Here is a 14,153-nt window from a genome sequence, read left to right as displayed (position 1 = left end):
TAAAACTATCGTGAATTGCGGAGGCAGCGTCGTCGAGATTGCGATTTTTTTATATCCAGCCACAAACAGCTTCAAGAAAACATAGTCTAAAAGAACTCTAGAACCCAGCTAGAAGACTTTTACTTTTCAAGTTTGCCATCTGTTACTGCAAAACTTTCGATTTCTAAACAAAATACTTTGACAATTTGTCATTCATTCTTAGTTATGAAATGGGATACAAAAAATGCATTTTTAGGGATCATTTTTGCTTCTGGAGTATTTTATAGGGTATTCTATAGGTATAGAGTAGTGTGCGGGTATTTTTTCAGGGAATTTTTCGAATTTCCAGACGAGCATCCCTATCTATTTCTATTTTACCCTGAAGACGCTCCCCGGGGAAATAAACCTTGTTCAAAACCATTTCTTGTTACTTGTTACAGGGCTCCTAATTAACCTGTCTACCTATTCTAACAAATTCCAAACTTCAGTTGGTAAACTCGAGTCGAAGAAAGTGGGATATTAGTGTTTTACTCCTCCAGTCACACTTTCCCAGAAGAACTTCGTCTTCGCTTTGGATTGACATTTTCACCATTTTTCTGTTATCAGTCTTCCCGCTATAATGTAACGGTACTCATCTACGTCATCCTATCGATTCAAAATAGATGATAATTAGGGAACGGAGGGGGTATATTTCAAGATAGAATAAGTCGATTTAACTTAATGAGATAAACGATGCCCCTACTTAGGGGTCTTTAACATTGCAAACAACAATTTTGCATCCCAGTGCTTACTTACTTTGGTAAAAGAGAGAGCCATGTCCCATGCTAGGCATTCAGCTATCTGTTAAAATTAAATGAATATTTACTACATGATCTTATATATAAGGAGAATCCATCGTATTTGCTTTCGAATAGCTACAGGAAAACAAAAGAAATTGAATATAAACCTTTAAGATGAAAACCCCACAGCTGACACAATCTGTCTGCTGGTCTGTAGTGGATGATTAATCCATTTTTGTCGCCACTCCACTTTGCCTTTATATCCTTCTCTCTTCTCTAGAAATTGTCAAACGGAAGTAAACACTGACACTGTTTTTTACACATTTTCTTATTGTCACTACAACTCATTTTATTTCCGACCTAACAACAACCACCTACTTCATTGCCCCCCCCCCCCCCCCCTCCATCGCCTGTTGTTACTTACCTCATCTCATTAAAAACGACACTGTCCATGTCAGTTTCCAAAGACATAGGGTCCACCAAAGCAATCGTGCCTTCATCAAGGTCAACGACCTAAAACGAAAGCGAGTGATAGCGCGCTCAGTTATATCCAGAATTAGTACTTAGTGGATAGTAATGAGCTGTTCACACTAACAGGGATTCAAACGGATACGTTATACCTAAATAGTTTCTACCATTTGGCTCATCAAGATTTAGTTAATATGTCGAGAAAATGCACGAAAATCCATCGAGTCCCTAGATCCTAGAACCACCCTTGCTCGTTCTTAATGCTTACTTACACATAATTGCCAGTGATTTGTAGCGTCGAATTGCCCTGGGATAAGCACTTTGCTGTACTTTGATAGATTTACCTAACGGAAACAGAAAACGTTGTTCATTGCATCCTCGCGTGCTATTCTACAGATGACGAGAAGCGGATTTAAAAATATATCCCAATTTTTTAATTTACTATGCTTAATTCTATAGCTCATTTCTTGCTTTTGATTCTTACCTTCGATCTCCATTTTCCTGTTTTCTTGATGGAGTTGACAGTGTGAAAAGTTCCTGTATAACTGTTTTTTTTTTCTGTTGGATAGAAGCATTAGAGGATATTACATGGTCGCAGGGGTATGAATTTTATCATTTCGAGTTGTACAGTATATCAGAACAACGCTTTTAACATTTGCGATTATAGGATGAAAACCTCGAGAAATCCTTCCAAAAACGGCATTAGTGCCGGCCTCAATATCGTGTCATGACACCTAAACACATGGTATGAAAGAGATCGCTGCACTTAAAAGGAACGCCGATGAAGTTTAACTAAGGCAAACCGGCTTTGCCATGCTGACGAGTCCTAATAAGGACGAAACAGCTGTCCATGGTTGCCGAACTGCACGGGTAATAGACTGTGCTAGCGTCCCGTCTTGGCCCGACTGGTGCCAATGTGTGTATGCTAGTGTGCTTCTAAAGTTCCTTTTCAATCAATCTGCATTCTTCCCCTGAGAAAAAATATTTCTCCAGTTTGGTTGATATTGCCCTAAAATTTTTAACAATTAAAATCACCAAAACTGTGATTTCTTTTTCCGTTTTAAAGAGGGGGGGGGGGGGGGGGGTTCCCAAGTGCTATGCTCTTTTCATTCTTTCGTGAGATTCAAGCTACTTATGAGTAGCAATAATTTGATTTAAAATATTATAAAATAGATACAATCGAGTTCATTCAGAACCTACATTTCTGTGCATCTTCGCCATATCTGCTATTGGGTAAAATTGCTGTTTACCATACCCATTTACGCAAAGAGACTCCCATAGGAACAGAAGGGGATGATCGATCTCAACCCTAAGGGATAACACTTTGGGTGTGGTCAGTAATTCTTACCCCGCAATGGAGTTTTTCTTGAAAACTCCATTTGACAGCCAACGCTAAATAATTAACAACACAAAAAATTAATGACAGGCAATAGCATCTACAATTCCCTGATTTTGAGATTTCGAGTTCGCATAGAAGTATGCGGAGAAATGATTGTACAAAAGTTGTTTTGAGAGTAACAGAGTGGTAATAGGAAACAAAGAAAAAGACAAACGATTCTCTGTTGTTTTAAAACATGTACCAAACAATACCAGTGGTACTGGTCAAGAATGTAACCCAATCGCATTGTAGCATTCACTGTCTCATTACCATTTTAAATTACCAAAAGATGTCCCAGAGCTTTGTCCAGCCTGCAGCAGCCAAACGCACGGAGATCAGACTTCGAAAGCGCGATCACAACACCAAGTCAACAATGGCGTCAACCGATAGAATAGATGTTGAGATTAGAGGCTCTGAGAAAGAGATGGAGCATGGAAACCAGCTGAACATGACGGACAGGGATCCTACGAATATGAATGACCACGTGCGGGTAGGGATCAACTTTAGCAGCACCTACCACTTTAGCAGTACGAGCTTAGGGGGCTTTAAAGTTTAGTGGTACTTAGAAACCAAGTGGGGTAGGGATCAATTAAGCAAGAACTTTCTGATAACAGCAGCTTACTGCTGTAAGCAATTTATTTTTTTACGTTTCAGAGTTTTCAGATATTCACTATTCAAGTGTGGCGTTTTCGATTTATGTTTGGAGTTGGCAGTTTGAACGTAAAGTTCAGAGAGACTTTTCAAGCGAAGTTTGCTTTTAGTTAAAGATGCCTTGGTTATTAGTCGCTCGTTTGTCGACCTGCGCGATCATTTCAGTTCTTGACGTTAACTTGTTTTTGAATTCAGTTCTTGACGTTAACTTGTTTTTGAATTTTTAGAAAGAAGATTCTATACGCAGCTCATTTGTTTTGAAAACTAAGGTTGTTGAAGTATAGTAAAAGAAGAAAGGATTTAATAAGAAAGAAATCGTTTTTTCATAAAGAGAATCATATTCGAATCTTCGTTAATCTAATTGTGTGTAATTCAAGAATAAAACTCGAAGCCAAGAAGAGTGACTTATTAATCGATTTCCGCTGATATTATAGTTTTGTTAATATACATTACATTTGAAAACAGCCATTTATGGTCACAAACGAGGAAAGCGTTTTGCATAGGAATGCTAACAATATTGTTTTTCTAAACTACACTACACACACCTGTACACGCACCTGCTTTTATGCGCTACGCGCCTTTCTAGCGGTGGCCTTCGTCTAGTCCTTGCAAAGTCTTGACCAAGCGAAATGTCTTCCCCTCTCTTCCTACGTCACTAATCCCGCCTTCGTTCTCCAGGTGTTCTTTCAAGACGTATTTGCTGAGCCAGAAGGCACCCATAGTATAGACGGCGTATGGCGAACAAGCTACAAGACCTTCGTGGCGACGAAATACTGGTGCTACCGGATAATAACCGCTATTTTCGGCATTCCCACGGCCATTCTGTGCGGCTGTTACTTTGCGTGCTTGAGCTTTGACTACATCTGGTGCGTCATGCCCTGTCTTAGAGGCTACCTAATCGAGTTGCAGTGCTTGGGGAAGATCTGGGGGCTCTGTATCCGTACATTCTGTGATCCTCTCTTCGAATCTTTTAGCAAGATATTTTCCGGAATTCGTGTACAAAATGTTTAGCAAAGAGGAGAAGAACGCATGCCGTTCTCGCATATGGTTATTTATACTCTTTTTAGTATCTCATTATCAAATGATTAATTGGAATTAATAGTTTTTTTTTTTATTATTTATCATTGATCATACCAAATCAAACTTTAATGTATCATTCATTTGTTTTTTTAACTTTTCAATCTACTTTACAGAAACTCGACATGTCACCCGTATTTCTCGGAGATGTCGTAAAATTATCAAAATTTGCTTGGCTATTAACTTTTGTGAAAAATTATTACAATAAAATTCGGGGCTTGTTCCCCGCCACCAGTCACTCTACCGGGGTCTTTTGGTTGTTTTTAGCACTGCCAAACATCTTGCAAACCGGTTATCCAGTGGATTTATTAGAGTTTTTGAATTTCTGTGGCGCGCAAAAAGAGACAGTGAGCCCCCTTTGACTCGAAACAGAGGACAGACAACGTAGCCAGAGGATATTCAGACACACACAACGTAACGCCGCCTAGTAAAAGGAGTTACCCCCCCCCCCCTCCCCCGCTGGGAGCTTTTCTCTATTACTCGGGAGTTTCAGGGACTTTCAGACAACATACGTCATCTGAAAGTCCCTGCTAGTAACGGGTCTCGACTTGAGTTGGATATTGTAATCCTGCTTGTTTTTAGGCTCGCTGAGCTAATGAGCGGGGCGGTGGAGTTGGCGAATAGACTGTAACCGTCGCCCTTGCCTCCTTGTCCTATGCTTGGATAAACAATTCCCTTGTACACATTAAAATTTCCCCTGTGGTGAGATTAACATCCATTAAGTTATATAGTTTGCTTGCCATAGCCATATAGTTCGTTCGTTCTATCTTTTTTTTTGTAGCGGCTGTTTTAAGTTTTCTTTAAATATTTGAGGTCAGCGGTGCTGCGTTTGGCATGAAAATGAGGTTAACCCACGTGTCTTTTCAAAGTTTTAGAATCACGGTAGACGAAAACACACAAAACAGCTTCTAAATCAATGTAAAATGGACATAATTCATATATTATTTCACGCTGTGGTTGTATCTCTTACTACTGCGAGTAAGGAGACGGTTTCAAGCGAGAAAAATACCAATGATGATCTGGGTCTAACGTTTTGTGAGTTATAAACTTTCGATCATAACTATAGTCTACTCTTTGTTGCTTGTAACAACTATAATATATGCTTGTAATATGTAGAATTTTTCGTAATTTTTACCACCACCAGATTCTATAGATAATTTTAAAGAATACAATGGATATTTGCAGTACTCTTGATTGCATCAGACTCAGAGGACAGAAAAATCGGATATCATAAACTCATGTTATATGCAAATACAATTAAACTAGTAACTAAACTACTAATCAACTAGTTTTGCCTAAATCTATATACAGTCAGGAAAGGCTTCAAGCTCAAGCGAGCCCAACAGCTAGAAGCAGTGAAACAGTTACTTGAAGTTAAAGACTATTCCAAACAGTACCAGCTAGTGGAAATCATCACTAAAAACATTTTCAAGGTACATCGATCAGTATAATGCAGTACATTATAGCACAGTCGTGATTTTATAGGGGGGAGGGGAGGGGTCACCCCACTGTGTTAGCATAAAAACCTAAAGAATGTTGAGCTTGACTATTGCGGAGCTTGACTTTTGCAATTATTTGAGTAAATTTAGTAGCTGGCAGTCCCCCTGTCATTATTACAACAGGTAAATTATACGTTGTGCTATTTAGATGTTAGGTGACTCCAAGACTACCATTATCTCATCTGGCTACATTCCTGGTGGCGAGTTTCCAAAAGAAAAAGAGACTATGCATGGTAAATATATTAACCTTTCATCTTATTGAGTAATTCCCTGCCAACACAGGTCTCAGCCAGACCTCTGATAGCAGGTAAATTGAGTGAATGGCTTTGCACTGCACAATTGCTCAAAGTTATACACCCTCCCATGGGGTTGATTCAAGGACTTTTTTATAGAGTGGGGGTTGCAGCATAAAGTGGAACACAGGTCTCATCAAGGGTTGCAACATAAAGTTTGGGGGATGCAACACACAAAAAACGAGTTGGCTCTCTTTTTATGGCATTGACGGTATCATACTTTTAGTAGTATGCAATTTTGTATATAGGCTATACCTGGAATATAGGTGTTATTTCCTCCACAGGCGTCTCTAGTGTTGAAAAAATAACAACACTGGGACTAGGATAGAGAAAGCTTTTTTTTACCCGAATTGGTATCCCTGTGGCAAGCAAACAAGCAAAACGTTCCCCTCAGTCCTCCCTCTCCTCTTCTGCCTCCTCTTACGCCACAGGAAGCCAGGTCATGTTTTTCTCCCCTTTTCTTGGGCTTTAGAGATGCCTGCGGAGGAGGCTAGCTCCAAACGTGAAAGATTTTGTTCCATGAAGATGACAAATCTTAATTTTAAAATTAATCTTTCAGTAAAAAGGGCATTATCATGATATATACATTATTATTTCTCTTAAAAATGTAGTTTTTATTTCCTGTTTAGTAAATTGCCTTTTTTTTCTCAAGCTCTGGCGCACATCCTGGAAAATACAGCATTTTTTGGTGATGTCCTGTTAAGATTGCCTGATATTACGCATAAGGTAGATGGACTTTTTGTCACTAACACATTTGTACCCCATTAACCTGGTGCTCAGGAATGCCAATTAACTAGAAATTGGAATTTTTACCTGTACAGATCTTTAGACATTCGACTGAGTGGGAATTACTGGCCAAGTGGAGTGTCAGCTTTGCTAATGAGACCGGTATCTTTGATGAAATGGATACTACTGTGTTAAACCTGGTAAGCATTGTAGCAGTATCAACAAATGTAGAATCCATCAAGGCCATTACCTAAGATAAACTTCATTTATTTATTTGTATTATCAAGCTTAAAGTTAATCAGTCAGCCCTTCCTATATTTTTGTCCTCTATGCGTTATTTATAAACCAAATTTAAAATAGTCATACAAAAAAGCTTTATCTTTGGCTCATAAAAATCAGTCAAGAAAGGCATGGATATCATTGAACAGATATTTTTGTTTCTAGTATGATAAAATTGGGACTAACAGCTTTTTAAAGTTTAGTACATGTTTAGCTTTTAGGAAATATTACATTTAGCTCATATTGAGTGTGAATGTTGTGCCTAACATTGCAGATGGCTCAAGAGCTGGAGGTTGTTCCCAGAGATCCAAACTACACCAATCCATACAAACTAAGCTCACAGATTGAGCAGGTACTTTAAAACGTACATCTTGCTTTTATGACCAAGTGTCAGGTATTTAGGAGACTTGTGCACAGGAGGGTCCAACATAAATTCTGGGAGTTGAACAACTTTTTCAACATTCTGGGTCAGGCTTGCCTCTCCCTAACCTCATTTTTCCATCCCTCATGTCCCTGACCTCATATGTACACACCCTCTGTTCCATAACTGATAGGAAAGAAATAAATATACTGAAATAATTTCTGAGGAATCTTTGAATGTATGTCTTCTTGCAGGCCATGACAAATGAACAAAAGAAGCAACAACAAAATGCAAAGAAGAAAGAGAAAAAGAAGAAAAGAGGCCCTAGACTGAGTGGCGATTTATAGTAATTTAATCCTAATCAATTACACATGTCAAACCTATTCCTTTTTTTTAGCATTTGTAATATACAGGTTTTACAAAGAACAACATACAATAAAATCTGATGTATACATCATTGTGTTGTAAAATGTGATATTGATTTCTAGCATGACATTTTGAAAATAGAAATCATCTAATTAGGATGAAGCACTTAGTACCAAAGCTCTATCTCCTTTCCTGTATCTATATTCTTGAATCTTAGGCAGAGAAGACTATTAGTTTGTCTGGATGATATTTTATATGGATGGTTCTTGCATCAAAGGGCTCCCCATCTATGCTAAACCAAGACTCCTTTAGAGAGAGAAAAAAAAACAATCAGGAATTCAGATATGGGCAATTGATCTAGGTTTTGATTAAGAAGAAGAGGTGGCAAGGGGATTAGATGATACAGAGAGGGATTGGAGAGATACAGTTGTGTAATACCAATGTACAATTTAATGTATGTACAATTTGTTGTATGTGTCCAATTAAAATATCACTGTACAACCTCGTTATCTCTAGGAACAAATTTTAGCTCTTGAACTGCAAAACAGTCAACATCTGGAAAAAAAAACAAGAATAACAATATAACAGAAAGGTTTCAAATAGGACAACCAGCCTTCACTACTTCACGCCAACCTGATTCATCCTCTGAAGTTAATTCTCTCTTCTCCATCTTCCACCTGTACCAAAGAATTCAATACTTTTTATAACATTCTCATTTGGTGTAACCCTTTTATATATCAGTGGATCAATAATAGCAAAATGAATGTGATGGAAAAATTAAATCACATTTGTTGGGACACAAAATTGCTATACCAAAATTTTTGGCATACAGAGCAACATAGGGGCCCGAGTTTGTCCCTCAAATATCTTATTTAGTATTCTATCTGATACAATTCAAACTTATTATAACATATATATCAGTGTGTTTGTACTTACCCGCGTCTTATAAAGTCTATCTTTGCCATGTCTTGGGGCCAGATTTTGACTCTGATAAACATACTGTCCTATAGTAAAATGCCATTTATCAGAATATACATAAATATACAATGGATAAATCAGCTTGTTTCTAATTGTAATGGTTGAAAACCATATGAAATGTCGACAGATATTTGTTTAAGCACAGCTTTCCAAACTGACCCACATTGTTTCAAGTGGGGTTGGTATTTCACTGAGAATGCCTTATTGTGACAGGCGATGCGCATGGTACAGCTTGCCATGGGAACCTTGAATATGCTACTATGCGTGGATGCTTATCAGCTATTGATAAGGTACCAAATGCCAGTCTATCAGTAGATGGGTGATTCAAAGCAGAGAGAAGAAATCAGTGTAAGAAACTGTGACTTACTAGTGATTTCATAACTGGTTCAATCATCAGGCCGAGTGTCTCTACATCCCTTGTTATCCAACCATCGCTTTCTGTTCCACCATCACTAGTGGCACCGGCAGTGCTAGCCATAGCGTGCGCGTTGTCACGCCAAGTAAGGGAGCCAGGAGAAGATGAAGGTGTGATAGAGAGGGCATGTCTTGGTGATGGTGCATTTATTGGATACGAAATTCTGGCATGACTGACAGGGGGCCATCCCTGGGGAAGAAAGAAATTTAAATAGATCTCCAACATAACAAAAACAAGTGCTCATTCTATAAATACGTAATAGAGCTTATTAAATATTAAATAGATCTCAATTTTGTGTGCCTCTGTCCTCTAATAATATATGGATGATTTCACAGCATGTAATTAACAAACGACTGAAATAAGACCGAATTGAGTTGTGTGAAGGTTGCTCATAAGACACTTTAATGCAATCTGTGAATTATTAGACATGAAAAAAAAGTGTGTATACTCTAATTGCCAACTCTTCTTGACTTCAGAGCTCTCTTTTACTAGCATTGTTTTATAAACATTTATTGTGCATTGCAATACTTTGTTAACCTTTTGGTAAATGATAGACTAATTGAGAAACCTTACTTGGAAGGTTTTTGCAATGTAAGCCATTTTCTGTCTGAGGGGCCCAGTGATCCAATACCTGCAAAATTTAAGAATAAATACAAGAACTGTTGATATGTAGGAAGAGATAGGTACAGTACTGTGGTACTATGTAACAAATTTGAAATTTCTAAATATTAAATGAAAATTCTTAGTCACACAAATAACCCATAGCCATGTTGTGTCTCTCACTTGTCATAGCTTTCAGCTGTATCACGGAATGCCCCCCAGTGTACCCCATTCAGCGCAAACGTTGGTCTTCCTTCCTCACCCTGGTAACAAAATGGAGAAACTTAAGAAATGGATATCAGGCACAACAAGTACCTCTGAAGAAATTGTTTGTGGAAAAAAACCCTAAATTGCTGACTTTGTCGTCATCATCGTTAAAAAGGATAATTTAACATAATTACGTGCATCACCCAACAGGCACTCTGATGATTTCAATAATGCAAGGACAGTTAGAACTGAGTTTGAGCATGAAAATAAAAAAGAAGCACTGAAATTCTCTCTAAATAAATTCATTTGCTTTGATTTTTTTCATGAATAGTGGGTCTGTGCTTATATTATTTCGCAGCCTTCTGTATTTTTTTACTAAGGCTGGCCAAGATACAGGCAAACAAATACAAAACGTTCTGCCTACCTTAATCTCCATTACACCAGCTGATGTGGTTTGTCCTTTAACTATCGTCATGGCAGCATTGCCAATTTGTCTACATGTAGAAAACCAAAGTAAAAAGAAAAAAAATAGTATAATTATAATAAGATGGCATGCAAGAATCAAGAATTACTGCTTTGATTGATAAGAGCTTTATAACTAGGAAGATTTCCATCTTCTGCTGATGAGCAAGGATGTGTTTCTTTGCCACGCTGGTAAAAGTTCATGCCAATCAGATACATTTCTTGCATTGTAGTTATGTATAACTTCACATTGCACTGTAACTTGTTCTAAACATACCTAGACTGCGAAGCATTTCCACTGCCAAATACTCTGTTGAAAAAGGTGTTGTTCGTTCCAACTGGAATAATTCCTATGGGAATTTTAGAGACATCTGCCTGAAAAAAATCAACGTGCAGTGTGATTACTGTACAATACTGTATAAATATTCATTGTGATGAATTAAATACCTGGTCAGGTCTTCTTAACAGTCCTGTGACTGCCTGAAATAACAGAAAATATAATTATGGAGGTCATTAATAATAATATTTTTTACATTTTACAAAACATCAATTGTAATTTTGTTTTTTTGCATTGGGAGATATTCAAAGCTCCAGAGGTGTGATTTGCACTGAGCTAGAAGATTTAAATACCTCTTCCTTACCATCCCCTACCCTAAAAAGCACACCCCTCAGTAAGCTGAAATGAATCTTGATTGCAGCAAAAATAAATAAGATGATGAGAAAAATAAGAGAAAAAAACACAAGTCAACTAATTACAAATGAGTTACCTCTAGCAAAGTGCCATCACCACCAGCAACCACTATACCATCTAGACTTGGATCAATGTACTGCATGAGCTTTTTAATTTGACCCTCATAGTCCGTCTAAATGGAAAACTTAATAAGTAAAGTGAGCAGTGTTTTTGGTCCTGTGCAGTGATTGTCTTATGCTTATATATAAATACAAATTTCTTGAATCACTGGGTTGTATTTTTTCGACGTTTTGGAAATCCTGATGAACGTAGCATCGCCGAAACGTTGAAAAAAATACAACCCAGTGATTCAATAAGTAAAGTGATGTGCGAAATACAGTTTCCACCACATTTTATTTTCTCTGAGCAAATAAAAACTTGTTAGCAGGGTTTAATCTTAACATTTTTTTTTTCCTTTTTGGGAAAACCAGGTAAGGGATAGTTTTTCAAAATTGCTAGCTAACCCAAAGTATTTGAGGTTACTTCAGGCAAGGGGGTCGGGTATGACCCTAGGGTTTTAATAATTGCAGGGATGTACTGATGTTCTTTAATCTTTAATATAATAATTGCTTATAGCTCACAAATGTGCTAAAGATGCAATGGTACCACCCGCTACCCTTCAATTCTATATATATATACCTCCTTACACACAGTACCTTGACAATAGTAACATCAAGACCAGCCAGGTGTAATATTGGCTCGGCATTTCGCTGGAAGAGCTTCTCAGCTTCCCTTTGATGATTATTACAAAAGTTCATTATGTTTGCTTTTGACTTTTTGTAAAATGGTATTTTAAGATTGCCAATTTCTTCCTAGCATTAATCAAAAGCGTGGTCAAGGAGACATTCATTGTTAAAAGACAAGAATCTTGAAGGTGTGCATTTTGGTCTTATGGCAAATGCTTTGAATAGGGAAAATCAGTCAGAGTTGCAAGGAACTAATGAAAAATAGCATGGAATTTTTTAATCTAATAAAAATCCATAACAGGTGTGTAGCCAGGATTTTCAGATGGCGTTGCTCGGAAAATTGCAGAATTCAGAATACTGCACCACATAATTTTGTTTCATTGCATTGAGGCCTTATCCTTTAAAAATTAAGGAATGAAGTTCTTTTTTAAAACAACTGTGGTGGGGTGTAGTAGTAGACTAAATGGTTGAAATAGAGGAGGGTCCCCTGTGTCTATATGCCTAGATATGTGCCTGCGCCAACATATTGGCTTACCCTTTCCCAGCAGTGGCATTGAAAAAGACCATAAGGCGACGCGGCTTTTGCAATGCATGTAAATACTCCTTGGAATATGCCTGAATCATAAAAATTTACAATGAGTTCTTATGGAAATTAAGTACTAAAGTATATTAAATTAATTATAAAAAGCAAGGAACAATCTCCAATTGAGAATTCTCCAGTGCAGGTTGGGAATAAACTGTTATGACAAAAAAATCACCTTTGCTTCTTCGCAAAACTGCCTCCGTGTGAGGTAGTCTCTGAAATACAATTAAAAACATACTATTGAGTTTACCCCCCCCCCCTTGGGCTGCCAGAAAACCATATGTAACAAAATAATTACCCCCTCCCCCCTTTGTCAGTGAGCCAAACCCCCCCTTTAGCGGAAAGTAGATTCGCCCCTGATTTAAGGGTGTACTGACATTAGTGTTGCTCAGTAACGACATTGCTACGCTGGTGGCGTTGAGCGCGCGCATACACATAACACGGAATTCGTCATTCCAAGCTTTCCTGAAGTAAAAGAAATAAAAATATGCATTTCAAGTTCCCAAATATTGACTTTAAGTTGATCTTAGCCTTTTCGGGTGATGATATTTCCAATATTTTGTAAAACTAGCAAAGATTTAGTCAAGCCAACCTTTTTGAAGCCAAAGTTTTCAATTTTCACTACCTGTGCGCGCTGCAAACACCGAACGCTCGCGTACGCACTGAAAATTTTATTTCAAAATAGCGTGCACTGTATCAGAATTTTAAAAAAATGTTTTCAATTTTCATCATGACATGATGGATAACGTTCCTTTGAAGTGTAAATACCACGAAACACTATTTGAATTTGTTTTTAAACTTTATTTCAATTTCATAATGTGAGATATCAGTGTGTCTGAGCAAACCGAATGAGCACGTGTGGGCTTTGTTTCACTTCCGGTTCTGCGTTTTCTAAAAAAAGCTTTTTTGTTGCCAAGTTATTTCAAAACGCAATATTTTTTCTGTATTCCTTTTTACTAAATTCTCCTTCATACAGCCAAGCAGCATTAATTCATAGCATTAATCTAACAAAAACCCAAATTATATCAAATAATCTGGATTTCAGCACCTTTGAAAAATCATAAAAAAAACAATTACTCAATTATTTCTAAAACCCATGCTTGACTTAATGTGGCCATCCCTCAAGATACATAAAACCCATTAAATATCTGTTTTCGAGCAATTTTACTTGAAATATTTGCTTTTATCTGTATCCATGACGTCACATTATGACGTCACGGGTTAACGTTATCATAATAGACAGCACACTTGTGGTGGTCAACTTTGCAAATATCAGACCCTTATGACTTTCTACAAGGCTTTTATGCTATATTCAATTTTCCTTAGCAACAGATGTCAGTACACCCTTAAGGGGAGATGTGCGGATGCATTTTTTTTTCTCCGAGCATCACATCCACTGCAAGACATCGAGGTCAATTCACATTCATGTAATTTACAACAAAAACAAACAAATGCAACCCGTACCTGAACCTGTCAACTCCATATTTCACGAGCCATGCACCCACAGCAGCGAAGAAAATTGATTTCTTGCGATGTTTTCTCAAAGTATAAAAACGCGGTTTGCCATCCGCCATCTTGGTTTTTCACTCTCGCTAGCCAACGAGAAGGTCTGGGACGAGTACACAGGCAGCCCAGT

The 14,153-nt window shown here is 37.6% G+C and overlaps 3 protein-coding genes and 1 long non-coding RNA gene across 4 annotated transcripts; 2 read left to right on the top strand and 2 right to left on the bottom strand.

The window, feature by feature from the left end:
• Positions 1–106: 106 nt before the first annotated feature.
• LOC116618918 lies at positions 107–1,922 on the bottom strand. Its single transcript, XR_004296418.2, has 5 exons — positions 1,711–1,922; positions 1,499–1,570; positions 1,183–1,271; positions 775–1,034; positions 107–624 (listed from the first exon to the last, which is right to left on the bottom strand). It is a non-coding gene; the product is annotated as an uncharacterized LOC116618918 (long non-coding RNA).
• Positions 1,923–2,870: 948 nt separating this feature from the next.
• LOC5513598 (caveolin-3) lies at positions 2,871–4,575 on the top strand. The gene is made up of 2 exons (XM_001633799.3): positions 2,871–3,094; positions 3,934–4,575. The coding sequence occupies exons 1-2, from the start codon at positions 2,894–2,896 to the stop codon at positions 4,264–4,266; spliced, it is 534 nt and encodes a 177-aa protein (XP_001633849.3). The 5' UTR covers positions 2,871–2,893; the 3' UTR covers positions 4,267–4,575.
• A 607-nt stretch (positions 4,576–5,182) lies between these two features.
• LOC116618917 (coiled-coil domain-containing protein 134-like) lies at positions 5,183–8,361 on the top strand. The gene is made up of 7 exons (XM_032383125.2): positions 5,183–5,367; positions 5,644–5,765; positions 5,980–6,064; positions 6,777–6,850; positions 6,946–7,050; positions 7,404–7,481; positions 7,745–8,361. Exons 1-7 carry the CDS (start codon positions 5,256–5,258, stop codon positions 7,835–7,837), a joined length of 669 nt encoding a protein of 222 aa, XP_032239016.1. The 5' UTR covers positions 5,183–5,255; the 3' UTR covers positions 7,838–8,361.
• On the bottom strand, positions 7,867–14,127 carry LOC5513562 (acylglycerol kinase, mitochondrial). The gene is made up of 15 exons (XM_001633751.3): positions 13,982–14,127; positions 12,693–12,732; positions 12,470–12,549; positions 11,905–11,980; positions 11,286–11,381; positions 10,966–10,998; positions 10,796–10,893; positions 10,481–10,550; positions 10,033–10,112; positions 9,823–9,880; positions 9,202–9,438; positions 8,793–8,860; positions 8,490–8,533; positions 8,359–8,411; positions 7,867–8,162 (listed from the first exon to the last, which is right to left on the bottom strand). Exons 1-15 carry the CDS (start codon positions 14,089–14,091, stop codon positions 8,070–8,072), a joined length of 1,236 nt encoding a protein of 411 aa, XP_001633801.1. The 5' UTR covers positions 14,092–14,127; the 3' UTR covers positions 7,867–8,069.
• Positions 14,128–14,153: the final 26 nt, after the last annotated feature.

This window comes from Nematostella vectensis, chromosome 10 (assembly GCF_932526225.1).
Source record: "Nematostella vectensis chromosome 10, jaNemVect1.1, whole genome shotgun sequence".
Classification (NCBI taxonomy): Eukaryota; Metazoa; Cnidaria; class Anthozoa; order Actiniaria; family Edwardsiidae; genus Nematostella; species Nematostella vectensis.
This window is presented reverse-complemented; position numbering and strand designations above follow the sequence as displayed.

What these genes read in the sequence shown, in the direction of transcription:
- LOC5513598 (XM_001633799.3), top strand. Translation starts at nt 2,894, where the DNA reads ATGTCCCAGAGCTTTGTCCAGCCTGCAGCAGCCAAACGCACGGAGATC. An exon ending in ATATGAATGACCACGTGCGG is followed by an intron (nt 3,095 to 3,933) that starts GTAGGGATCAAC and finishes TTCGTTCTCCAG; the next exon opens with GTGTTCTTTCAAGACGTATT.
- LOC116618917 (XM_032383125.2), top strand. Translation starts at nt 5,256, where the DNA reads ATGGACATAATTCATATATTATTTCACGCTGTGGTTGTATCTCTTACT. An exon ending in TGATCTGGGTCTAACGTTTT is followed by an intron (nt 5,368 to 5,643) that starts GTGAGTTATAAA and finishes ATCTATATACAG; the next exon opens with TCAGGAAAGGCTTCAAGCTC. An exon ending in ATACTACTGTGTTAAACCTG is followed by an intron (nt 7,051 to 7,403) that starts GTAAGCATTGTA and finishes CTAACATTGCAG; the next exon opens with ATGGCTCAAGAGCTGGAGGT.
- LOC5513562 (XM_001633751.3), bottom strand. Translation starts at nt 14,091, where the DNA reads ATGGCGGATGGCAAACCGCGTTTTTATACTTTGAGAAAACATCGCAAG. An exon ending in AACCAGTTATGAAATCACTA is followed by an intron (nt 8,861 to 9,201) that starts GTAAGTCACAGT and finishes ATTTTACTATAG; the next exon opens with GACAGTATGTTTATCAGAGT. An exon ending in ATAGACTTTATAAGACGCGG is followed by an intron (nt 8,534 to 8,792) that starts GTAAGTACAAAC and finishes TCTTTGGTACAG; the next exon opens with GTGGAAGATGGAGAAGAGAG.